This window comes from Pteronotus mesoamericanus, unplaced genomic scaffold (genome assembly GCF_021234165.1).
Source record: "Pteronotus mesoamericanus isolate MK-2021 breed Mesoamerican mustached bat unplaced genomic scaffold, CSHL_Meso_final scaffold_36, whole genome shotgun sequence".
Taxonomy (NCBI): Eukaryota; Metazoa; Chordata; class Mammalia; order Chiroptera; family Mormoopidae; genus Pteronotus; species Pteronotus mesoamericanus.
In genome coordinates, this window is record NW_026555313.1 from 1002029 (window position 1) to 1029378 (window position 27350).

Sequence of the window (27350 nt, forward strand, 5' to 3'; positions counted from 1 at the left end):
TCTCTGCCTCCGCCCCTGGCACTGGTGCCTTCTCCTCTTTCTGGCCTGAAGTGGGGAGTCCTTCAAGGCTTCTCCTAGGTTACCTTCATCCCTCACTCTTTTTCCTAAGCTATCTCACCCATGTACAAACTCACCCACCTGACATCTTTGTACATCTTGAAGTTGCCCCAAATTCTCAATGACCACGGCAAACACATGGTTCCTTTCCTAGCACCTGGCCCCTTTCCAGGGTTCTCTGACACAATGGCTCTACGGGGCAGCCGTGTGGGAAGCCAGGAGCTTCGGAGTCATCCTGACACCTCCTTATTGTTTACCCTCCCACAACCCAATCACTTTTACCTCTTATCTCCCAAATCCATAGGCTGCTCACTATCTCTGCAGTCGCCATCCTAGTCCGCACTACTTGCTCCTTCCTCCTGACTGGCTTATTAATGAGCCTTCCCAGTTCTATTCTGGTTGCCTTCATTCTTCATGCACCAGCCAGAATGTTCTGGAAATGCAAATCTGATCATGTCACTGTCCTTCCTCTCTCATCCATACACACAGTTGAAACCTCTTGCTGTTGCTTCCATTGCTCTTACAATAAAAGCCTCAGCCCGGATGGCATAGTGGACTGACACAGGGCATCATTTTTCTGGGTGACCTCCTGTGGTCCTCCAGCATCTGCCTGGGTGCTGGGGGCATCTCACTCTTAGACAGTGTCCCTTCAAGATAGCACCAGCCTCGTTACCTTTCAATTCTTTGCTTGGCCTGCAGAGGGCATGGCAAAGGCAGGACGAGTCGTTTTCGCTGCCCCCGCCCCCCTCGTGCTGGCCTGCCAGTGAGGGCAGCTCAAGCCACGGTTTAGTTCGTGTGCTTTCTTTTAGATTGAAGTTAAACACCAGCCTATGGGATTCTTTAATCTCCACAAGACACGTATAAATTCCTCAGAACAGGCTCTGTGAAGGGAGCTGGGACTCAAAGCACAGCTCTCTCTAACGAAATCGCCTCTTCAATCTCAAGTCTTTCATAGCGAGGAGTAGAACTGGGATAAGGCTTACTAGCAGGTTTTTGTTGATTTTTTTTTTAAATTTTGTTTTTGCTTGTCCTAATACACAGAACATTATTTTGCTTTGGGATATGGAAGCATCTTGCCACCTCCTGAATCCTTTTGGGGCCACAGGCAGGAGTGAGTAGGAAGAGTGTCAGTTTCAGAATCCTGTTTTACATAGAAGGTGCTCAACGAAAACAGTAGGTTAGAATGTACTGTTATGTGACGGGAAGGGTTCCTTTTGGAGCACTTGGGTGGGTGAAGCCCTGAGCAGCGAGCACCCCGTGACAGCACCGGGAAGCTGAAAGAGAGGGCGCGAGGGCTAACTTGGCTCTGTCACCACCATGCCTACCGCCCGAAGTTAGAGTGCAGGGTCTTTTGAAGACTTGTTGACCATCTCCTCCCAGCGAGTCCCTGTACTCCATCTGGGGACCTTCTCCACGGACGTCAGCCCCCAGTCTCAGCCCAAGGCGGATTCCTTCTGTAGGGATGGCTCTGTAAGAAGGACCTGCCAACCCCCGCCAAGCAGCTGGCAGCCTCGGTGCTGCCATAGCCCCTCTAGGCTGGGTAGCCACATTTCTCTTGAAAACTGCACAGAATCTTTTCACTTCAACCAAATGGTATAAGTCCTACTCTCTGGCTCAGAAGTCCCATGGCTGCCTGAGCCTCTCCCATCACTGCGTCCTTGGTCCAGGCACAGAGCACTTCTGTTTCATTTCACCATGACCAGCACCGGGCAAAGTCATAAAGGAGATGCTGCTTGTCTGAAGTGCTTGTGACCAGAGCGGGGGCATCTCATGCGCACTGGCAAGGGGTAAGTTCACATAACCTTTGTGGAAAGCAATGCGGAAATGCATATTAAGAGCATTGCGTGTTTTTGCCTTTTGATTGAGGAATTGCGTTTTAGTAGTTTCTAATTCAGGAGCAGTTTGTAACAGAGGTTTATAATGGGGAGTTCATTTTTCCGGTGGGGAATCCCACTTTGATGTAGCTTCTTCTAAATTCCATTAGATTTGCTGCTTTAATAAGATGTGAACCTTTTTTCGTTTTCTCGGCCATATACTGAACAAAGCTGGGGGGCGGGGGGCAGTCAAGGTGGATTTAGGGCCTCGCAGAAAATGCTAAGGGGGCCTGCTGCCAAATGATACACGGGCCTCAAAAGGAGACCTCTGTGGTGCTGAGTGCATGAAAGTTTGTGTGGGGAGCTGGTGAAAAGGGAAATTGTATGAGCCCCGTACCTCCCATTCTGATTCAGTAAGTTTGGGTGATTTCCAGGAATGTCTATTTTTGAGAAGCTTCCCAGTAGATTTTGATGCAGAGTGAAGGTTTTGAGAACCATGGCTTATTCTATAATCTACCACAGTCCATTTCATTTTTAAAGAGTTCCCCTAGGTCTTACTTACATGGGAATATTGTGTGTCACACAGGATTCCTGCATTCAAGAAATATCTGAAATACCAGACAAGCATTCTTGCCACCAAGTTACAGGGAGAAGAGTAATTACAAACGATATTGTGTAATCCATATGCTATTTTTAAGTGCACACACTGCACATAGATTCAGAGAAATCGAGAATGACTTTCACATTGCCAAAGTGCTCTGCTCACAGGCAAGCACGGACACTTGACTTCCTTCCCTAGGGGTCATGGTCCTGTGAAATGGGTTCACGTTTCCATGTTCATCTTCCTGGCACTTCTAAGATTCTACCATAACATGTTATTTTAGAAGTAGCTGGGAATTCCTTTTCTTACCTGCCCAATCCAACTGCCTTCTCTCCATTTAGCCTGCAAGTCAGTTTGGTAAATCAGGGCTGAAATTCTTTCCACCGTTAGGAAGATATCTATTTGGTGGGAGATGTTATTAATTTTGCCCACCCGTTTTCAAACTGTGCTGGACACTGGAACCACCAGGAAAGCTTTTCAAAACCAAATGTCCTCTATGCACCTCAGACAGATCCCATCAGAATCTCAGGGTGGTGGGCTGCTTCTCAGATATCAGTTTTTTTTTTAAAGTCCTCAGGGGATTCTAGGTACAGCGTGGTTGAGAACTATTCATTTGACCTAAATGCCACCCAAGGTAGGAAAAGGAGTATAGCAGGAACCTTCACTGAAAAATGGGAGAAAAGTATTTTTTTTCTTCGTCCCCTACCACATTCGTGATTCCATGATGGACTTTCTGTGTCCACTTGTTTTTTTGTGGTTTGGTTTGTTTCTTTTTCTTTTTTTCTTTTCACAGCCTTCAAATATTACCCTTTGGTGTGGCCCAGTATTGTAGCTTTATTACATTTAGAACTAGAAAGCTCTTCTTATAAATAACCCAATCTTTTTTCCTCAGAGACTGACTGGCCCTCAGGTATGCAGATTTTTTGTTTTAATGGAGGTTGCTGGTCTCAGTCCCATACTTTCTAAACCAGAATCTCTGAGGATTGTTCCATAATCTGGATTTTTATCAAGGTCCTCAGTGACTCTTACGTACTCTGATGTTTGGGTGTTTCGGTATTTTGGCCCCAAGCTCACTAGTCCAGTTATGGGTAAAGTCATGCTTAGGGTCCAAGTTATTGAGGACGAAGACCTAAGAATGAGCTTGACAGGAATATGACAGGAATATTTCATATGATATATGATATATGATTTATCTCACAAAGAGGGACATTCTGAGGACGAAGAGGATCAAAGGGCTGATTATTAAGTTATCAACTACTCTGACTCCAGTTGAGAGTATAAATGAAAATCCCTGAGACTATTTCCAAGACTATCCTTCTTTTCTTTTATATTGGATTTATTGGGGTGCTATTGATTAATAAAATTATAGGTTTCAGGTGTACAATCCTATCATGCATCAATTCTATAATGTATTGTGTGTTCACCACCCCAAGTCGAGTCTTCTTCCATCACCATTTATTCCCTCACACCCACTTCTACCTCCTCCTCCAAGGCGATCCTTAATAGACTGATGTGAGGAAGACATTTCTCAATCTTGATTCTCTGTGAAGTGCCATCCACCTGAGTTATGTCAATTGTCTATTGCCACAATAATGCTGTGTAACACACAACCAACCGTAAAACCTCAGCAGTGTACAACAAATAGGGAATTTTGCTCAGGGTTCTGTGGGTTGGCTGGGCGATTCTGCTGATCTGAACTGGGCTTGGTGAGGCACCTCCTGTGTGCCAGCAGGCAGCTGCAGGTAGGTGGGCTTTACTGATCTTGGGTGGACTTTCCCACATGTCTGAGGCCTTGGCAAGAATACCGGGGGCAATTCAGCTTGCCCCAGTGGGCTCATCCTCCAGCAGGCAGGCCTCGGCATGGCAGGATCCTGAGAGAGCATGGGAGCAGGCAAGGCCTCTGAAAGCCTAGGTCTGCAGCGTGAACAATGCCACTTCTGCCACCGCTCAGGTCATGGGATGAACCCATATTCAAGAAAGTGGAGAAACACGCTCATTTCTTGATGGGTGAAGTTGTTACCTTACAGGCCAAAGGGTGTGGATGCATGGAGAACATTAATTGATGCCATTAATGTAAATAATCTACCACATCCATTACCTAACTTTTATTCGTTTAGGTAGAGTAATTAGAAAGCACAAAGTCCTGAAGGCTCTCACATTGGCCCTGGGCATCAGGTCTTCGTGTACATCTGTGGGAAGGCAAGACCTTGTACGTCAATAGTTTGCTGTATCTTATGCTTTACCAAGGATAGCCTGGTGTACATTGTCAAGGGGATGTGTCAAAGTATTCAGGAAATTATTTAAGATATTCACACAACTTCCCAAAGGAGGCATCACAGTTACCTTGCAGTTTCCCCTCTGCCCTGAAATTGCAGTCAGACTCCAGTTATCAAGGGGCAGCACATCTATCCCAGTAGTAAACAAACAAACAAACACTGAAAGTGACTTTCATCTGCTTTTCCAAATGAATAAATACAAGTATTTTGGCCCAACCTTTCAGACTCTGCAGTTTGACCAAAGGACACTTTCCAAATTCATCTCTAATGAAGTCCTACACACACAGACTATTGCAGCGGATTTTTGCTCCCTCTATTCTACTTAAAAGTCTTGCTCCAAATCTTAGTCATTCTATAGGTGCCTGTTTAACTATTACCTGTTTTAAAAACCACCACCAATAGTAGCAACACAAGTGCACTAATTCCCTGTTTATTTGGCATACAGGAAAAAGAGTATCTATAAAAGTCAGACAAATCTGAGAACAGTTCAGCCATCCACTTGTTTGATCTTAAGTTGCTTGATTTTGCCAAGTCTGTATTTTTAACTGTCTCAAATGGGGACAATACCCACTTGCAGGATGATTATAATGTAAAGTTCCTAATATTTAGAAGGTTCTTGATAAACGATGCCTTTTATGACCCCCATTTTACGAGCTATTTCCTGATTCTCTTCTGTGTTGGCAGCTGTCAGCTATCTTACCCTCAGCTTACCCACACTTCCCCCTTTTGATGGACAAGGGCTATGTCTTCTTTCCTGTTACTGTTACCTGCATTTTACAGATGAAGAAACAAAGGAGCCACATTAAGTGACTTGTTCAAAGTCAGGTAGTTAGCAATGGTGGTGCTTACATCTGAATTTATTCTAGGATCTGCGTGCTAGCACCCTACCCTGTACTGCCTTTTCTTGGCCTGGGCTCCCAGGAAAGCAAAGCCCAAGCCCAAGGTTTATTTGAGACCCATGGGACGGGAGTCAGGGAGAGAGGAGCTGACATAGTAAAGGAGGGAAGGCTGATGGAGTGGGACTGGTACTCAATCCCACCAGGTCCTGGGAGTCTCCAAACTGTGGCCTGGGAAATGAAAGAAGGCAGCAGTCCCCAGGTGGTCCCTGCTCCTGGGTTAGCCGTTAACTCCTGCACTTCTCTTCGTGCATGCTCAGCTCAAAGGCAGGTCCCTCTTGCAGCCTGCCAGGAGCACTCGGCACAGCCCCAACACGGGGAACCAGAGGAGGGCAGCCCAGGGAACAGGAGGGCCTTTCCCACTGGACCTGGTGGCCGCAGCAGCACCACCATGATGGGTAGGGACTTGGAGGGGCCATGGTGACTTTGAAGTGGTTATTCGTGCACTAACACCTCTGCAAATAAAGGAAAACAGTCAATGGGTTGTGAAAAGTACTGCAATGGGGAGAGTTCGCCTCTTCTTCTTCTTGATGTAAAGATGAAGGGTTTATTTTCGTTTATTTTGGGAGCAGGCCAGTGCAGGAGGGAGTATTAAGAATTCTTGCCTCAAATTCCTTGTTAAAGAGTTCTGTGGAAAGGTTTGGGCTCACCTGTGTTTTGAAACATGTGAAGTAGGTGAGATCATGGGAGCAGAGACATTTCCTGAAGTTGACTTTCCTCTCACCGCACTTAGAAATTTCTGTGCATTAGAAACTCTGACTTTGAATTGGTAACTTCTGCCATAGAGTAGAATGGTCCTAAAACTAAAATACAACAGTTTCAAGCTTTCCTGAGCCTTCTTCAGCATCAGGCTTATTGTTGGGAAAAATGGTTAGCCTTTAAATTGACAGAAACTGATTTTATATACTGGTCTGTGTACCTTCCCCTCAGGGACCATCTTTTAAATCAAAGGGTCCATTCAAGACTGGAGGGGGGAAATTTTTTTTTGCAACATTATAGAAGTTGCAAGTTAGCTAGAGAGGAATGTTATCTAACCTCTAGTTTGTAGTAAAATGTCATGTTGATAATAGCATGGTCATTTAGCCTAAGCAAGAAACCCAGGCTGAATTAAGGTAGTGTAGTTCAACGTAAGAAGAGGTATCAGAAAGACCGGAGTGGAAATCCTCACTGCCGACTCCAGGTGCCAACTCTCGGGCAAGCACAGCTCTCTAAGATTCATTTTCCTCATCTGTAGAATGATCCCACTTCTTTACTATTTTGGTAACAAGAGATAATAGTGAAATTAATATTCCTATTGCCAAGACCGTAACTGATATTTTAAAAGGTGACAATAACTATACATTTTGCCCACTATTATTGCAATATTCTACTAATGCACTATTGAGTGATTATAAGAAATGTCATGAGAAAACTGTGGGTCAGGGACAAATAAGGGGAAAAAATGACTCTGACAATTCTGATGTCTTTTAGAATGTGTATCTCAACAATCAAACAGAAGCAAACCTGGGCAAGAATGCTACTCCAATATAAATATAAATACGGATACATACAAAAGCAAACAACTGGGGTTCAGTTTTGCCAATTTTATTGAACCAATAAAATTCCTACTAATAACAATGAAATAAATTTCTGCAAGTATAAATGTGATACAGTTTAACAAAACCCATTGTTCTGTACCTATAAATAGATTTTCAAAATGTCATAAAAAGTGCAGTTATGAATTGTTAACATGTTAATACACAGTTCCTTTATTTCAAATGTGTTTGTCTTGACTCATTAACGTTTCCTTCTGCATCTGTTCAAATAATATTACCCATCCCTCCAGGGAAAAAAAAAAGGCATTAAAGCACTAGAATACACATAAACTGATCCACTCAGGTCAGCTTTAGTCAGAGTTGCAAATTCAGCAACATAAGAAAAATAAAACCTAGTCGTACATACAAAAAGCTTTCATGGGTTCTATAATCTCCTTAACTGCTGCCTCATGTGGAGGGCCTAACAGTTGACAAGGCTTATATGGTTAACTACCTTAGACTACAACTACAGCAGGGTCTGGTTTGCCAGAACAAGTTTAAAGTGGCTGCTGTGTATCAAGTTTGCTATTTTCAGAATTGAAACTATAAATATAAGACTGCCATTTGACAATGAAAATTGTGTAAATCCTAAATTGCATCAACGATCTATCTGATAAAAGCTTATTCTAATTGAAAACCTTATATAGTAAGAGACATATATATATATATATATATAGCAGTCTTAAAGATCATCCGCCTCACATTAGTCCAAAGTCACGTGCTTCGTAAAAAAAAAAAAATTACAGTAACAAAGCACAGGACTACAAAGGCAAAACATCACAGCTTCTGATTACACTGAATAAAAAGTACCAAGGAACGCAAAAGATAATTCTGTATTAATACTGATGAATTAAAGAACTATAATAGACATTTCACAGCATGCTACATATATCGCTCACAACTTAAGGATAAAATGAAATCTAAAATTGAAAGTCAAAAAGTTGGCAATCTGATTTCATGTGCAATTCAGCTACAAAGCCTTAATATGTACATTCATCATGTAGCTGCCCTGCAAAATCAGGATTTAAAAACAAGATTTCAAGTTCAAATCTTATTTCAGAAGCTAAAGGATACATCCAGTTCTTCCATGACCAGGAAAGTTATTTTCAGGTTTGAAGGAGCTAATCCAAGCAGCAAGGCCATGTTCCAAGTCAACCGCACAGGATTCTTTTTCACCTTGCTCAGACTGTGCATGTGGATGTCACTACTCTTTCAGAACAAAGATGCCAAACTGGCTTGTGGTTTGCTTTCTGCGTCTATCTTATCTCAGGTTGAAAAGAGTAAATGTGAAGAGAAAGAGGAAGGGAAAAATTGTATTTTCTTTCCAGGGAAGATATATGAATGCAAAGGAAATATCTGTATTAAATACAGAGTTTGGATAACTTTCCTTGATGAACATGGGTACCATTTAGCTCTCACCTTTTATTTTAGAGAACCAGTAAAATTCAGAAAGGAGAAAACAGCCTTAACATTCCAAGGGAAACTACTTGGCTACCCAACTGATAGGTTTCCTTGATCCTACCTTTTGATCCTTCCTTATCAGATTTGGAGGTTGGGTAAAAATTCGTGAAGACATTAATACAGAGATGTGCGATCCATTTCGCTTGGTAAGTGCCATAACGCAGACACCTAGCTAACCAGGATTCATACATTCACTTCTAAGAGGTTAGATTGAGAGGTGGAAGAAAAGACTGTTTTTGCAGATTTATATACCAAAAATTCTATTGATCATATTTAGACTTACTAATGTTTGCTATTCTCCTATGAGCTGCAAAGTGGGGTGTTTGTTCTAAAGGCTTTTACAGTATGCATTTCATTATTTCAAAAATTTCCACAAGCATTGCAAAGAATCAAATATTCTTCCTTTCCCCATTACCCTCCTTTTTCAATTCTGTACTTCATGGTGGTGCAGCCATGATTAATTTAAAGCTAGAACAAATGCTTCATGACATGATTTAATAAAATCCATTCCTTCAGTCTCTATTACTGTCTCATTTCTTAACTAGGCATTGATTCATTCCTGGGCTCTTAAAGGCGTCTACTAGACTCTGCTGTCAGGTTGCTCATGAATGGGAGTGAAAAGCATCTAGATACCACCATTGATCATAGTAATCAATACTTTCAAACAGGATGGTTTGTTCACCTTCAGGTCAGACAACCATCTGTAGATAAACACACCCCATTTTAGAAACCTGACAAGTTTTCTTCTATGAACTACACCGAGTAAGCACACCCTGGCTGGGCAGGAAGAGCTCCTGCTTCTTCCTCCTCTGTGCGTTTCCTGCTCCTCACTGATACTGTCTGGATGTTCCTAAGTATAGCCAGGGAATAAAGACGACAAACTCAACGCATTCTCTTTCTGTCCCACAGGACATCATCCCCCCACCTCTGTGAGAACAGGGCAGTCTAACCCAGGAAAGCTTGATCAAATTCTTATGTAGCTAATTCTGTGGTGTTTTACACATATAATCGCATGGACTTCAGTGATCTAATAAGACCACCTAAACACCCTTTATCACAGATCCTTCTATTAGAAGTGTGTTTTGAGGCCCAAATACCACCAAATAAAGCTAATGTCTGAAACACCACCCATCTGTATGCCAGAACTTTCCTGTTCCACTAAAGGTTACAGATCAATCTGGACTGCTGGGGAATTTTAACTTAACATTCAAATAACTTGGACTAATACCAGTATTTATTACCTAATACAGATCCAGGTTCGAATGGCAATTCAATCACTTTAAAATCCTGTTAAATGCTAAATTCTGCATGGTAGAAATAGTTCAATTTCTGTATAAATATAAAGATTCCTACTTTGTTAGAAGGCAAAAATCTTCTGTGATTTATTTAAAATATGGAAGTAGTATTACTGAACAACAGAGAGTTAATCCATGAAAACATTGGATACTCTGAATTTATAGGCTCTTTGGGGATGAGGTAGAGGAGAGCAAGATATTTTGGCAGCTGGGAAAGGGTAGAACAGTCTGGGATGGACAGTTACGTTGGTGCTGCCTAACATGCAGCAGGGCCTCTGGAGCAACGGTCAGCCAAAATGTAACAGGATGGTAGTGGGATTTAGAGGGCGTTGGGATAAAGTCATATTCTTAATGAATGGAGAAAAAGTGACTCACAAAAGTAAATGCTGGTGACTATCAGCAGGTGGCTGGTGATGTTTGGTTTGGAGTGTGAAAAGGCATTCAGACCAAGATGGACTGAGTGAAAGGGAGGAGAGGGAGCGTGTAGAGGTTGAGGCACTTGGAGGAAGAGAAAGCAGGCGGGATGGCTGGACTGAAAGCAGGGAGGAGCTCCTACGACGGGTAATGTTCCTTTAGAGTAAGTGTGGCTGAGGACGGCCACGCTCTCGGAAAATTATGTTCCACGTGTTCTTTGAAAACCTTTTCCTTCCTCGCCAGGCTCTGCCTTGACATATACCTCTACCTCTATGATCCATTTCACTCCTGCTATTTTTGTTCTAGGTCTCACCTGAGCAGACACTGCTGAGCCACATTAGCATGGAAATATGCTCCACATAAAGGGGGCATTTAAGTTCTGTTGACTGAGATGAATACATTCATGTTACAGTACTGCTCTGAGGAAAGACTACTTATTTTAATTCTCAGTCTCCAGAGGGAGATTATAGGGAAACATAGTTTATGATGATGGCCACCTAGAAGAGGTTCTGATTATACAAACTGGCTAACTTAAAACTTAATCTAAACAGTGTAGCCACATGTCTTTCAGTTTGCTGTTGAATTATACTACTAAGAAAATTTCATATATTATTTACATAGCATTAGTGTTGCATAAGTTTACTCCATGCAGCAAGACCATCTATTTGCATAAAATAAAAAGTCCTATTAGATAAAGAGTTTAAGGTCTTTCTTTCCAGAGGAATGATTTAGAATTGTCTTTAAACATGACATAAAACAAAAACATCATTTCACTAGTACAGTGCAAATCATTTTTATAACATGCACTGAAATTTGTTTTTTCCCTGATGAATTGTCCTTGGAGTTTAAAAGAATTACCATCATATATGCATGCACTCTGCACTAAAGTGGTGAACTATTTTTTAGTATAGGTCTTTGTTTGCTGATAATTTTATTTTGCTGCAGCACAAAAAAAATGATTTTGGATTAAAAATAACTCTGTAAAGTGGAAAGGAAAAAGTTGCTCTGGAATAATGTTAATTAGCTTTTAGAAGCATTGAAAAATTTTAGACTATATATAACACAACTAAAATAGGGGTTCTGGTTCAAATATGATTTTGATAAAAAACTTACATTGAGTTCTCTGTTCTAAAACAGTGCTGTGAAACTTGGCCATTATTTGGGTTTAAAGCCATAATGAAGGGCCATCTTTTTTTCTAAAAATAGTACCCTAAATGAAACAAAGATTCTTCCTGAGACTGAGACAATATACTTAGTTCAAAAAGGTGAGTAAGGTAATAAGCAGTCCCGTCTCAAAAGCCTTTTTTCCTCTAAATATCATGAGTTCACCTGAGGAGGCCTAATCTGACAATCCAGCGAGGCGGCCAGGCCACTCCCACAGTCAAGGGGTCGGGTTAAAGAACAGATTTACTTTCAGATGGGACAGTATTTAGGTATTTTTTAAGGTGATCTGAGAAATTAAGAATTACAACTGGAGCTGGAAAACCTGAAATTTGACAGGAAAAAGACATCGATCAAGCATATACATCAGTGGATGACTAGACTAATTTTAACATAATAAGCAACGAAGTTAGAGAGTTCACATTCACATGTGCTTTTTTTCACGTACACTTGCACATTTAAGTTTGGCACAATGTGAGCCCAAGGTGTAGGTTAGCATCTTATATAATCATATCATTTCACCAATTGAACCAGATAGCTCTTTTAAAAATATCACATTTTAATATAAAAAGCTATACTATAAATTACTACATAGTAAATTCAATACTCTGAAAATATACCACCCTGGAAAACCGCATCAGAATTTCAAGTTTGCATTAGATAAAGTTCACAGCAAACTCTGTGTAACATGGTATTCACAACCTGGAATGCTGTGCATGCTGCATCTGAGTAGGTGCTTAGGCACCTCCAGAAGTCAATTTTTCTAGGCTGGTTCACTGAGGTTCATAAATAAATTGTTTTGTTTTTGTTTATAGTTCCAAGTCAACTGATTTTCCTGATTACTGATGAGATAGATCAATGCTGAGTTGAAAAGAAATTTTGCTAGGAAAAACATCTAGTAAAGGCACTAATATTTCCATAACCCAAATTCCAACTACTTACATTTCTGGGGAAATAAAGAAAAAAACAAAAACTAAGTGGCCATTTTAGTTACTTAAACCTTGTTTCCCCTTTTGGTCTAAAGCTCATGTGGTGTTCTCTGAGAATTTCTCCTCCTTTTCAATATATAAACATCATTTTCATCCTGTAACACAGGTCACCTGCACAAAAATAGAGGCCTGTTAACTGAAAGAATTCTATTAAAAAGAAAAACAAAAAACAAAAAAAACGTCGAGAATAAGATATCCTCAACTTGAAAGTTCTAAAGTTAGGGAAGTTAAATGGACATTTATGTTGTCATCTGGGTTTTGCCATTCTCGTACATATTTTCTTTATAAAACATATCTATATAATATGATACTAAATAAAACCAACATACGGCATATCAACAAAACAGAAGAAAACTGGCATGAGTTCTTTGACTAATCTCTTTAAAGAAACCACCCTGTCTTTAAAAAATTAGTAATTTTTTCCTCACATGGAAGTTTTCAAAGAAGATCCTAGAATCTAAAAATGCGGAACTTCCTTATGTTAATAGGCTTACAGTCATCTTTCTATTTTCTCATCTGGAACAAGATCTAAAAGAAAGCAACCTATTTATTGTACCAGAAAAGGAAGATACATGGAAGGGGGAAATTATTTAACAAAACACTAGTCCACTATTCTTTCATGAGAGAGGAAAAAACGTAAGTCCTATATAACAAGTAAGTAAATCTAAAATCTTTATGGGGGGAAAATTTTTAACTATATTATTTACTATGAAAAAAATGGATGTTTTAAAAAATTAGTATGTTGGTGTACAATTTAAGTCACCTTCAATTAACCAAAAAGCGTTTAAGCTGTGCAGTCGTGTCCTACTGGATTAGTTGTCAGCATCTCTTTAGGCACTTCACTGGTTTGTTAACATAAGACAAATTAAAGCTATAAACACATAATGTTGTGCTCTGTGAAGATACTCTAACCAAGCAACATAAACCAATGCAAAAATGTGACTTTTTGGATGCTTATATTCTTCCCCCTAAGACTTGATAAATCTTTTTTAACCAGTCATCCAAAGAGATTTTTCTGGGGCAGGGGATGCTTTGGCATTATGAAAGGAACATTGTTCAACCCCAGTAAGACAAAAGCCTTATGCAATAAAGAAATCTGAATCAAATTTCTTTATGGCTCTGTTTGAAAGGACACTTCTGCAGTGACTAATAGGGGGAAAGTTTAGTTGAGTATATATATTTTTTAACATATTGCACTCTTTTTGTTGTTGTTGTTCATTCACATTAATGCATAGAAACACAATTTTTACCTTTGAATAATAAACTGTTTTAACCTATTATAAGAAAAATCATGGAAAATAAGTTCTAAAAGCCTAATAGGAAAAAATATATAGGTGTATTAACCTTCTGCTTACTGCAATACAGAAAACACTATGAGAAAAGAAAAATGTGCAAAGAAAATTTTTGGTCAGCCTTGTGTGGGTGGGTACAACTTTGTATGTGTCAACTAAACGAACTGTAAGCAGCACTGTAAGCACTGATTATTTAAGATGACTGAGGATTGCTGTCAGTGATAGAAAGGATTGTGCATAATTCCACTTTTAATATATACATCTGATACGGAAAACTGAAACTTCTGTTTCAGAAGAGAAAGAAAATAGCTGAATTTGGCATTTCAGTAGCATGCTATAGAATTCATCATGATTAATTTCACATTAAATAATGGACAATGGCTGTATCACATTTCACGTTATCGCCAATAGCAGTAAAAAACCAAAAACAAACGAACAACAACAAAAAAAAAAAAACCAAACAGTGCCTGACAAATAATCTCCTGGGGACACAGGTATGTGTCCTGTGAGCAGCTTAGTTCAACAGCACATGCTTTTCCTCTACCAGATTTAGGACACAACATGAAGAGTTGAGAATGACCAGAGGAGGTTATTCTTTGCTGAATTCCAATATCTGAATCAATAATCACTTGAGCAGATTGTAAGCGCTTTTCCTTGTTAAACCAAAAAAAGGGGGGAGGGAAATATACATACACACAAACCCCAAAGCGCTGAAGTTAAGCATTAACATACCAGGTTCATGATTTTGATCAGCTTCCAAAAATCCAACTAAAACAATGCAAAGTAGTGCTCCTCAGTATTATTTTTGCAATTGTTAGTAATGTTAAGCATCAAGAAAAAGAAAACACATCATTGCACATTACAGCCGCCCCCAAAAAAACGGCTAAACTTTGACACAGAGAAGTGAATAATTTCTGATGCTACATCACAAACAGCTTCTGATGTATATCGTATGTGAAAAGGTCTTTACACATATATAACATTTTCCCTGATGATGCTTCAGGTCAAATGCCGAGTGATGGCACGAAGAGCATACAGAAGTTCAGCTTGCATCCGTGCTTCCATTAAAAGTAAATTGACGTGAACCTAGAAATGAAAATGCTACCAATTTAATGACCATTATGAACTGAAAAACTTTAAATTTTCTTCATACAGCAGGCCTCCACAAAGGTTCTTCTGGTGTATGTATACATGTGCACAAACACACCCGCGGGGCAGTCATGCATGTACATGATGTTACATCCAGAGAAAAACTGTTTATAAAAAATGGTTCTTGTAAGCGGTAAAGATAACCCCTAAAGTTTTAACAGTTCCAATAATTTTGTTAGAATATATGTTATGTAAAGCCATTCAATCTTTTGGGTTATAAAATGAAACTAATTTTTATACAACTTTTCTAAAAGCTATATTAATACTTTCTGCCAGTTGTAAAATTTTGTATGTCTAAAAATCAGCCCTGCATTTCTTATAGTCTATGCTTATTCCTTGGGAGACTTTTAAAAAACACTTTTTTACTATTTAATTGAAAGGATACTAAAGTGAACATCTGAAGCTTTCAGCAGTTTGTAATTAGTGTCTGGTACTTATTAGATATGCGCAGCTTCCCTAGAGTCTTTTAAAAACAGCTGTGAAAAAGCACTTAACTTTTTGGAGGATACTACTTCTCAGCTGATAGGCTAAAATGAATACTCATGTATTCTCAAAATGTATTACAAAAATGTGGTATTACATTTCAATTATTTTGGTAACTTACTATTGGTTGGTATGTTGTTAGATATGAATCATGAAGAGAATTTCTAGATAAAACCTAGTCAAGGAAGAGAATATACTGCAAACATATAAACAAGGCCATTAAGATCCATCAATGAGAGATGCGGTGGATATTCATTGAGTGTGTGATTGGCTCCAAGACTTCTCAAAAAACTATGTCAGGTACTAAGGCCATAACATTTGCTGCCAAGGTCATATTTATTTACATAGTGAATACTAGGACCCTAAAAATATTTTTTACTTTCAAGCTTGAAAACAGTGGAATAAAATGGAAGATTCTTGGACTTAACAGTCAATAGACCTTAGGTTTAAGGCCAGTTCTTATAATGTTAATAAAGATCCTTAATATTTATTAATTCTTAAATAATGATTCCCCTTTATCCAAAGAAATATTTTTATATAATATATTTGACTCAAAGGTCCTGCATTATATTATCAAAATACTAAATTACCAAATTAGAATGAGAAACTATTGTTTTAGTAAGCTGACTCTAAAGGCTGCAGTTAAAAAAATCTCTAAATGGATAGGCCTTCTAGGCCAAGACACAATTACACTTATCACACCACCTCAGTAGGTTTGACTTTTATTCATTGTTAGAATGATAGATGGTTTTTCAAATGTACTTTAAAAATATCTACACTCAGATTAAAATTTTCTTTCTCTCTTTTTTTTTCAGTTTTTTTCCTCCATTACCATTTAGTCCCCTTATACCTCCCTCTTCCCAGCAATCACCACACTGTTGTCCACACCCATGAGTCCTTTAAAGGCCAAAGTTTAGTAAAGGCTAAACTTTTACTTTATACACCACACTAGACAAAGCACACAACCAAAATTTAGTTAATATTCAATAAACCTGAATTTAAAAACATTTTTAAAAAGATGGCTAGATGATGCCACTTCCATTTCATAAATGGCACTAATTTATTAATATTTTTGTGCGTAATTTTTCATAATCATTACTTCTTATATTGAATAATCTACCTATGGTATAATGTTTAGTCATGAAACATACCTTTTCTGAGTGTTTGAACTGACGCCAGTAACTGTCATACATGCGCTTGGTAGTTCTCTCAGGATAGCAGGCCACTGTCTTAATGTAAACCTTCAGGCTTCGTTCAAGTAATTGATTAACTTCTCCATAATCATAGTCATCATACCTATGAGCAATATGACAACAGCTTGATAATGACAAAAAAAAAATTTCTGACTTCCAAAGTTGTACCAGAGACATTTATTATCTAGGAATTAAACACCAAAAACTCATTAATTAATTAACCTAAACATATTTATTGAATGCCTATTATGTGCCACGTACTTTCCATGTACTCTTTTAAGGAATGGTGAGAGGCAAATGAACAAAATAGAGAAAATCCCTGGTCTCATGAAACTTAAATTCTACTGGAGAAAAAAGAAAAATTAAAAAGATAAAAGCATAGTATATCAGATGGTGATAACTGCTATGGAGATAAAATGAAACTCGTGACTAAAAGAGCTGTGATTTTTAGATAGGGAGGGCAGGAAGGCTCCTCTGAGAGGCTGACATCTGAGAAATACCTGAGGGAGCTAGTATAAAACCCTAAGCAGGAGTTAAGAGTCTCAGGAAAGAAGGAGTAATGAACTGTGTCCAGCGCTGCTGACTCAAGTAAGATGATAACTGGAAACTGACCACCGGAAATTAGCTATACAGAGGTCACTAGCAACCTCAATGAGACTTTTTGTTCGCAAGGGAAGAGTAAAAGCCCAATCTGGAAGCAAGTTCACGAGAGAATAAGAGATGAGAAAATGGTGACAGTAAACGTACAAAATTTTTTCAAAGAGGTTTGCTGTGCACAGGAGCAGAAAAATGAGGCAAAAGCAAGAGAGAAAAGCAGAATGAAGAAAACAAAGTTATTAAGATGAGAGAAGAAGTAACAGCAAGTTTATATACTGATGAGAAAGATCCAATAAAGATAATAAAGGTGATCACACAGAAAAGGGAGATTGCTAGACTAAGGATATTTAGGAGATGAGGGAAGATGGGGCTTTGTGCCCAAGTGCACAGGAGCATCAGTTCACCCATAACAAGTGAGAGGAGCCAGAGTAAAGGGGCACAGAGGCAGATGGGAGGGTAAATGCAGTAGTGGGGGTTTGTGAAATTTCTATACTTTCAGTTAATTTTTAACACAGATAAAACACAGTATCTCAAGGATTTTATATAAACTTTATTTGATAGCATCCCATAGATAAATATAATCAGCATAACATGTTATTTATTTTCATGAATATAATAAACATTTACCACAACTGAATTAAATTCTATTGGTGTTTATTCTTCTTAACAAGGTAGATATAATATTTGTGTTTTAAAATGTGATGATTCTGTGATAACTTATTGACTAGGATAGTAAATGAGTAAATAGCAGTTATTGTTTACAATCATGATAGTGTCTTTTAGGTAGAATGTTGATATTTCAGAAAATCTGTTTTTTTTCTAGTTAAAATTATAAAACTACTTTGCTTAACAAATTAAATTCTAATTCCACTTCACAATGGTTTTCTGATACTTTATATCAGAAAGGATATAGTACAGAGTCAAAACAAATGCATTTATAACTGGAGACTTTCTCTTTCTGCAAATGTATCTCCATAAAAGACTTCAAAAACCACCTCTAAAAGACACAATCTCTAAAAAAGAAAAAGAAAGAAAACAGCTTTCCTGATTAGACCACTCAATCTCATTTATCACTGTTCTCTCAATGCTAATTTTTTTTTATTTATTTTTTACTGTGCTTTTCCCATTACCATTTACCCCCTTATATCCTCTTCCACCTCTATCCACTCGATGTTAAATTTTAAAATGTAGAAGCTATTAATTTACACTGGCTGGTACTTTTGTTTCAGGGTTCTTATGTGACCTTACTTAAGCTTAATGAGGGCAGAATCTATCCTATGTTTATTTATACCCTAATTACCATTCCTTTAAAACTCACTATCTAACCAATTAGCATTTATTAAGCGATCTAAAGAAATACAATACATGGTTTTGGGCTGCTAGTTCTTCCAGGAAGGGCTCTCAAACTGAGTCTGATTTTCTCCTCTCTCCAACGACTCCTGATATTTTTCCCCTCACTAGTAAATTGTTGTATGACTATATTTACATATGCATGTTAAGATTACAACAGTTAACCGTATACAAATGCTTTCCTATAATGTAAAATTTTTTTAAAATCCGAAATCTATATGTAATATCTTTCTCCCCAGAACTACATACTCCTAAACAGGAGAGAATTAAGACTCATGTCAGAATTTTCCTTTAGAAATGTATAAAACTATCTCCACAATGAACGTACCTGATTCCAAACATACAGTGAACATAGTTAAATAAAGCTCTGTGCAGCATGGTTGTGTCAACGTCCTCATGGGTGGCCATAGTGTTATAGGTGAGACTGTAGACCATGCGAAACTTTTCATCAAGAAGATGTCCAATGTCAGAATAAAGTCTGTTCACCAGGGAGAACCCATGATTTTCCCAGGTATAGTCCTAAAAGAATAAAAGGTATAATTACAAAATGGACATTCTTTATTTAAATAATCTCTGTGTTTTTATTAACTCTAACTATTTAAAAGCAAGTAAGTGAAGGTATTTCAAATTTATTTCTAAGCTTGTAGATTTACTAAGTAGCCTTCACGTTAGTTTGTACATTGGAGCGCCATATTGTTTCCTCAGTGGGGTCCAGGGGTTAGCATGTCAGTAATAAACTGGCTACTTCCTATGGTCAAGCACAACACTATGCAAAGTACACCCTAATCTGGAAGGACCCCAGAAGATCCTCAACTATTCCTATGTGACAAAACCTATTCAATAACATGGACAGTTAGATCATCTGAAAGAGGTGCAAAGGAGGTTTGTGTTAATTCAAACTTATACTCTCTTTAGGCGTCACATCATTATTGTGACTATACTTTTCTATGAATGGGGAAGGAATAGCTCTTAAGCCATTAGCTACTGGTTTATGATCTTATTATAAAATGTCTTTTAATAATAATTGCAATACATCACTTGATTTCTTCTTTGCTATGCTCCTCCTCCAAAAGTGGTATGAAAATCCAACTACCATGTAATAAGGCAAGTAACTGAATAGAACAGTTTCCTTTTCGCCTTCTAAGCGGGGAAAACATGGAAATAATAATGCATCTATTGGGACATCAAATTAGACTAGGCTGAAAACTGGATTAAATAAAAAGAATGACAGACTCTATCAAAATTATCTACTAATATCTTTAGAAGCCAATTTATTTATATTTCAACATTTCACAGTTGAAATAATAGTATTTATTCTCTAGTTTCTCTGAAATAAAGATATCTCATACCTGAGCTCGGAATGTTGGCAAATGTTCTTCTCCTCGTCTGGCAAAGTCTTCATATCCAAAACTAGGGTCTTCAATATATCGGGAGACATCAGATGTTATAATCATGTCATCTTCGAAATCTAAGAACAATAACAATCTAGTATTAAGAAAACTATACAAGTTAGAACAGTAAAACACCTTCATTTTCCTACACTTTTTAGCTTTTCCATGGATTTCCAAAGTGACAATATGGATTACCTGGCTTCAATTCATATAAAATATCTACTGCTTAAGTTTTGAATACAGTATCATTACCAAATAATGGCCATCTTAACATTTCACTATAGTTACTCAGTCAAAAAATTGACTAAATTGCAATAATCTAAATAATAGTAGCTTATTGAGAAAAGGAAGATGGCAAAGACCTATGAGTATAAAGCTTAAACTTTGATCTCTCTGGGGATAAAGTGAGAATGGAGGAGAGGAGGGATGAAGGTAAAGATTACTTTAATTGGGATGGATTTTGTTAAAATTAGATGGTCTTTCATCTGGATGTATTCACAGGGAAAATTAGTTCAGTTTTGGTTTACCAAGAGGCATATAGAGAGAGGCACTGGCAAAGGAACACAACAGGGATGAAAATGGACTTTTGGGAGCCAGTATTATTCTTAATTGACTTGCTGCTAGTTAAACGAGGAAGGCCTGTTTCTGAAAATTTATTGAGTTTTACACCTCGGATATGTGTCTTTTCTGGGCACATGAAAATAAAAGGTATACATCATATGGAGTAAAGAAATGCTAATGAGATTATAATGAAATACTATCAAAATGGCATTAAGGAAGATAGGAAGACTACAACAATATCTTAACTCAGCTAACTTCTGTATGTTTGATAATATTAAAAGTTTACTACTGAGAAATTGTAAAAACCCAATGCATGTTAATTTTTTCTATTTTTTAAAAAATATTTAATCTAACTTCTGATTCATATAAAGGAACTTCAATTCAGATATAGATGAGAAACTGATTTTTTTAAATTCTCACTCAAGGACACGTTTCTATTACTTTTTAGAGCGAAAAGGAGAAAGAGAAACACTGATGAAAAAAAAATTGATCAGTAGCCCCCCTCATGCACCATAACTGGGGATTAAACTTGCAGCTTATGCATGTGCCCTTACTGGGAATCAAACTGGCAACCTTTTCATGCATGGAATGATGCTCCAAATAACAGCCACGCAGCCAGGGCAATACGTTGATTTTTTTTTAGCCTTACTATATAAACTTTATTTTTTAAATTTTAAATCATTTTTAAATTTTTCAATTATAGTTGACATACATTATTATATTAATTTCAGGCATACAGCCCAGTGATTAGACATTACATAACTTAGTAAGTGATCATCCCTACAAATCTCACATCCACCTGGCCCCATACATAGTTAATTAGAATATTATTGACTATATTCCTATGCTGTACTTTACATCCCCATGATTATTTTGTAACAATCAATTTGTGTTTCTTAATCGCTATACCCTTTTTACCCATCCCCCTACTCCACCTCCCATCTGACAACTGTCAAAATGTTCCCTGTATCTGTAAGTCTGTTCTGTTCGGCTTCTTCATTTATTCTGTTTTTAGATTCAATTGTTGATAGATAGGTATTTACTGCCATTTTATTGTTCATATTTTTAATCTTTCTTTTCTTCTTCTTTCTTCTTTCTTCTTCTTCAAAAAGACCCTTCAACATTTCATATAATACTGGTTTGGCAGTGATGAACTCCTTTAGCTTTTTCTTGTCTGGGAAGCTCTTTATCTGCCCTTCAGATCTAAATGATAGCTTTGCTGCATTGTGTAATCTTGGTTTTAAGTCCTTGATTTTCATCGCTTTGAATATTTCTTGCCAATCCCTTCTGGCCTGCAAAGTTTCTGTTGAGAAATCAGCTGACAGTCTTATGGGAGCCCCCTGGTAGGTAAAACTAACTGCTTTTCTCCTGCTGCTTTTAAGATTCCCTCCTTGTGTTTAACAGTGGGCAGTTTAATTATGATGTGTCTTGGAGTGGGCCTCTTTGGGTTCATCTTGTTTGGGACTCTCTGTGCTTCCTGGACTTGTATGTCTATGTCCTTCACCAAGTTAGGGAAGTTTTCTATCTTTATTTTTTCAATTAGGTTATCAATTTCTTGCTCTTTCTTTCTCCTTTGGGCACCCCCATGATGTGAATGTTGGGATGCTTGAAGTTGTCCCAGAGGCTCCTTACATTATCATCATTTCTTTTTGATTCCTTTTTTCTTTTCTTATACTCCAAATATTCCAAATCGCTAATTCGATTCTTGGCTTCATCTACTATATTGTTGATTCCCTGTAAACTATTCATTTCTGACCGTTCCTTTTTTTATGCTTTTCAGGTTCTCACTAAGTTCATTGAGCATCCTAATTACCAGTGTTTTGAAATCTGCATCTAATAGATTGCTTGACTTCATTTTGTTTAGTTCTTTTCTGGAGTTTTGTTCTGTTCTTCCCTGACCCCCCAAAACGGTAAACAGCCAAATAAGATAAAAATTTATCCTATGAATATGATCCATTTATTCATTTTTAAATAGGAGTCAAAAGAGACCTGTTTTCTAGACAATTTTGTCTAATAAAAGAAATGTACAAAAAGGTCTATCAAACCATATATATCTTTTTCCTGTATTTATCTTAAGAAGGAGGGAGGGGTGGGTGGGGGAAAAGGAAGGGAAGGGGCAAGTCAAGGAACATAGAACAAGGATCCATGGACAAAACCAAAGTGGGGAAGGATTGAGGGAAGGAGAGGGGGAGGGGGCAGGGAAAAGTGGTAGGGAAAGGCAGAGACAAATGTATTTGGAAAAATAAATTTAAAAAAATAAAAATAAATTTAAAAAATAAAGTTTAAAAAATTAAAAATAAAAAAATAAAGTTGAAAAAAAATTAAAATTAGTACTCTAATCAACAAATCTAAAGCTCTCATTTTAATTCTACCTAAACAAATATTTCAGTCTTAATGCAAACAAAAGAGTATTTTGTACATTGTCTGCATTCTTCTGCCTCTAAGGAGTAACTATTAACAAAATACAGAAAACATTATGTTACACCCATGGTACACCTTTCTAACTTTAAAAACAAACAAACAAACAAAAAACCAATAAAAGCTGGTTAACTCTGTTACCAAGCTACAGAATACCACCCCTATATAACACTTTAAATATTTTCTTCAAAAGAATTGAAAATTATTTGGAATCTCTACGTGGAATCTGGAATGCTTTATCAACTGGTGAAACCAAAAAGTTTTTTATAGGAAAAAATAAAGTTCTATTTCCATTTTAAAACATGGTGAGTTTATGGAAATGACTCAATTAGCCACTGTATGAAGTCATTTTTCTTATGTTATCTTCATGTGAAAAGCAAATTTAGGTACTGGGAATGCTTAAGAGTAAATAATTAAATGATTTATTTCCTCAAATGATTTGCAAATGACATGGCCTTTTCTGTTAAAATTAGAACAAAATTTTTGACTGGGGTCTAAGACTTGTTTGTCAAAAATTCATTTTAAAAGCAGTCATCCCTGCTGAAGGGTCCAAGAAGATAGAGAGACTGGGACACAGAATAGAGTTTCAGTACTAAAAACAAATACCTAAAAAATAAAACATTTATATCTTTTAAGCTCTAGTGATCCTAGAGAAGCTCTTAAAAAGTAATGTCTAAAAGCAAATAGATTTTATTAACCTTAATAAAATGTTTGTATTTTAAAATACTCATTTACCTAGAAGGTACACACTAGGCTCACCATCTTTCTTTGTCCCCTTTCTTCTCCCTTGGTGATTTTTTTAAAAAGATTTTCTTTCTTTATTTTTAGAGAGAGGAAAAGGAGGGAGAAAGAGAGGAAGAGAAACATCAATGTGTGAGAGAAACATCCATTGGTTGCCTCTTGCATGCCCCCATCCGCGGACCTGTCCTGAAACCCAAGCATACCCCCTGATCAGGAATTGAACTGACAACTTCAGCCTGCAGGATGACACTCAACCCACTGAGCTACAGCAGTCAGGGCAGTTCTCCCGGGGTGATTTTTATAATGAACTCTTTTGATTTTAACCCCTAATTATAGGCTGATAAAGTTTTATGTAAAGTCTAAAACTTGATCTCAAGCTTAAAGCCCTCTCCTGATCTTGACACTACTACTCCAAGAGTGGTTTGCAGAGTAACAGCATTAGTATCACTTGGAACTATGATTAAAATGTGGCTGATCAGATCCTTGCCCAGACTGACTGAATCAGAATCTGCATTTCATCCAGACTTGCCAGTGACTCACATGCACAGTACACTTTGAGGGACACTGTGTTAGACAGCTCCAGACTAGATGTTTTATGGACATCTCAACTCTCAAAGTCCAAACTATAGCAGCTTACATATCCCTTAAGGTTAGAAAGATCAGATCCACATGATAAGACCCCTATCTCCTTAACTAGTTCCTTGTCACATTACTTACCTCATGATTTATATCCTAACACGACAACCATTTTTTTTTTTTTCCTGAAGCAAGCATCCTGTTTCCTTACTACCATGCCTTGGCTCAGGCTTGGATGCTGTTTATCACCAATTCTCCTGTCCCCAGCCACTGCCTGACTCTCCTGAACTCAAGATTCTTAGACTTAGCTTAGAGCCAAGTGGTTGGTGAAAGTCATCCTCTAGGAACCGCTTCTGTTCTCACTCTTCCCCTATCAAGACTTGAGTTCAGTATCCTCTTCTAGGTGCATATACCCTTCACTTTCTACTATGTATTGTAATTTATTTCTTTCCCATTATCAATGATAGCTTTCATAAAGCAGAAACCGTGCCTTATTTAGACGGAAAATGTACTTATCACAGGGCTACAAATATAGAGGGTACTGAATAAATGCTTGTAAAGTGAATATTAAATAAATAATTAAAACACTAAGTTTCATTTTGGGGGGAATTTCCTATTGCTGAGAAGCTCTGAAAGTATTACTTAATATACTCAATTTTACAGGTAAAAACCTTTCATAAAAAAAAAGATCATCCCAAGAAATGATTAAAAGGACTTCTTTTTCCTGGTAAAGCTTCTGAGAGCTATTGGTTGATGCGATGCTTCAAGTTAACAGAAAAATGATTGTCAAATCAATTACTCTCAGAGTTTATTAAACTGATGAGTCTTAAGACCAATTATTTTGAAGCCCCATTTTAAGCCAAATGGAACTCGATTTTAAAAATAAATGTTATGGCCACTCAAGATGGTAGCATCGGTAAACAGAGCTCACATCCTCACATAACCACATCAAAATTACAACTAAACTACTGAACAAAAATCATTCAGAAACATCAGAAATTGAGCTGAATGTAAGTCCTACGACTACAGAATTAAAGAAGAAACCACATCAAGATTGGTAGAAGGGGTGGAGATGTGGAACAGGCTGATCCCAGAGTCATGTATGGCAAATAAAAATCAAGAAGGATATCTCAGGAGTGAGGAGTTCCAGCTCCCGACCATGTCCCCCAGCCCAGGGTTCCAGTGCCAGGAAGGTAAGTTCCCATAACTTCTGGCTGTAAAAACTAGCAGGGATCGAGGCTGTGAAAGCTAGAAACTGCTGAAATCCCAGGCAGTTCCTCCTAAAAGGCCCACACACAAATTTACTTGGACTCACTGCCTCTGAGGTCAAGCACCAGGGCAGCAGATTGAAAGAAATTAGAGACATATGGGGGAGAAACTGAATTGTCTGGCATCAGGGCAAGTGCTGGGGGACAGTTTTATCCCAGAGAGAAGAGCTGGCAGAAGCCACTGTTCCTTTTCTGAGCACCGCCCCCATTGCCCCCCCACAGAGCCACAGTGCTGACAGGCAGGTGCTGTATCTGAGACTCAATCTAGCCCACACTGCCCAACCTTTGAGATTGCCTGAGAATCTGCCCCACCCAACTACGAGGCCCACCTAAGCTGTTTCCAGTGACTTTTCCATATGAATGGCTTGTTGTGGCCTATGCTTCAGATTTTCCTTCATTCTCTCAAAAAAACTTTAGTGAGCCCTGTACCTCTTGCTAAGGTGCCACAGGGTCCAACACTAGTAGCAGAAGGTCTTGGTTCACAACCTGGCCTCTAGTGGGCAACTCCAAGTAGCAGCCATCTGCAGATCAGTTTGTAGGTAATGCTGTGTGACCCCGGAGAGAATACAGGTGGTGGCAGACTGTGGATATGCCAACAGCAATAAAAGCTCAACTCTAAGAGGAGGGTGTATACAGCCCACACTGTGGATGTACCTTGAGTACCCAGCTAGGGTAATAGGGGAGGCTATACCACTGGACCCTACAGGACACCTACTATATTAAGATACTCTATCAATCCTGGGAGACACAGTAGGTCTACCTAACACACAAAAACAGGGAAACTGCCAAAATGAGAAGACAAAGAAACACAGCCCAAATGAAAGAACAGAACAAAACACCAGAAAAAGAGCTAAACAAAATGGAGACTAGCAATCTATAAGATGCAGAGTTCAAAACACTGGTTATAAGAATGTTCAAGGGACTTAGTGAGGACCTCAATAGCATAAAAAAAGATCCAGTCAAAAATGAAAGATACATTAATTGAAATAAAGAATAACTTATAGAGAATCAACAACAGAGTAGGTGAACCTGAGAATCAAATCAGCAATTTGGAACATAATGAAGCAAAAAACAACCAATCAGAACAGCTGGGAGGAGGGGGGTAGGCAGATGCAAGAGAACTAAATGATAATGGAAAAAAATACAATAAAGATTAAATAAATGGGGGGAAAAAAAAGAACAGCAAGAAAAATGAATCCAAAGAAAGGAGGATAGTGTAAGGAGCCTCTGCGACAACTTCAAGCATCCCAACATTTGCACCATAGAGCTGCCAAAAGAGCAAGAAATTGGAGACCTATTTGAAAAAATGAAAGAAAATTTCCCTAACTTGGTGAAGGACATAGACATACAAGTCCAGGAAGCACAGAGAGTCCCAAACAAGATGAACCCAAAGAGGCCCACTCCAAGACACATCATAATTAAACTGCCCACTGTTAAACACAAGGAGGGAATCTTAAAAGCAGCAGGAGAAAAGCAGTTAGTTTTACCTACCAGGGGGCTCCCATAAGACTGTCAGCTGATTTCTCAACAGAAACTTTGCAGGCCAGAAGGGATTGGCAAGAAATATTCAAAGCGATGAAAATCAAGGACTTAAAACCAAGATTACACAATGCAGCAAAGCTATCATTTAGATCTGAAGGGCAGATAAAGAGCTTCCCAGACAAGAAAAAGCTAAAGGAGTTCATCACTGCCAAACCAGTATTATATGAAATGTTAAAGGGTCTTTTTGAAGAAGAAGAAAGAAGAAAGAAGAAAGAAGAAAGAAGAAGAAGAAAAGAAAGATTAAAAATATG

The 27350-nt window shown here is 38.0% G+C and overlaps 1 protein-coding gene across 1 annotated transcript in view; it reads right to left on the minus strand.

Annotated features, from left to right (window-relative positions):
- Window positions 1–13216: 13216 nt before the first annotated feature.
- SESN3 (sestrin 3) overlaps window positions 13217–27350 on the minus strand; it is a 69305-nt gene continuing 55171 nt past the window's right edge. Inside the window, exons 7-10 of the mRNA XM_054592487.1 lie at window positions 19952–20070; window positions 18931–19121; window positions 16614–16758; window positions 13217–14916 (exon numbers count right to left, since the gene is read on the minus strand). Of these exons, the coding sequence (XP_054448462.1) occupies window positions 14830–14916; window positions 16614–16758; window positions 18931–19121; window positions 19952–20070 (542 nt within the window). The 3' untranslated portion in view covers window positions 13217–14829. The remainder of the gene's footprint in view (window positions 14917–16613; window positions 16759–18930; window positions 19122–19951; window positions 20071–27350) is intronic.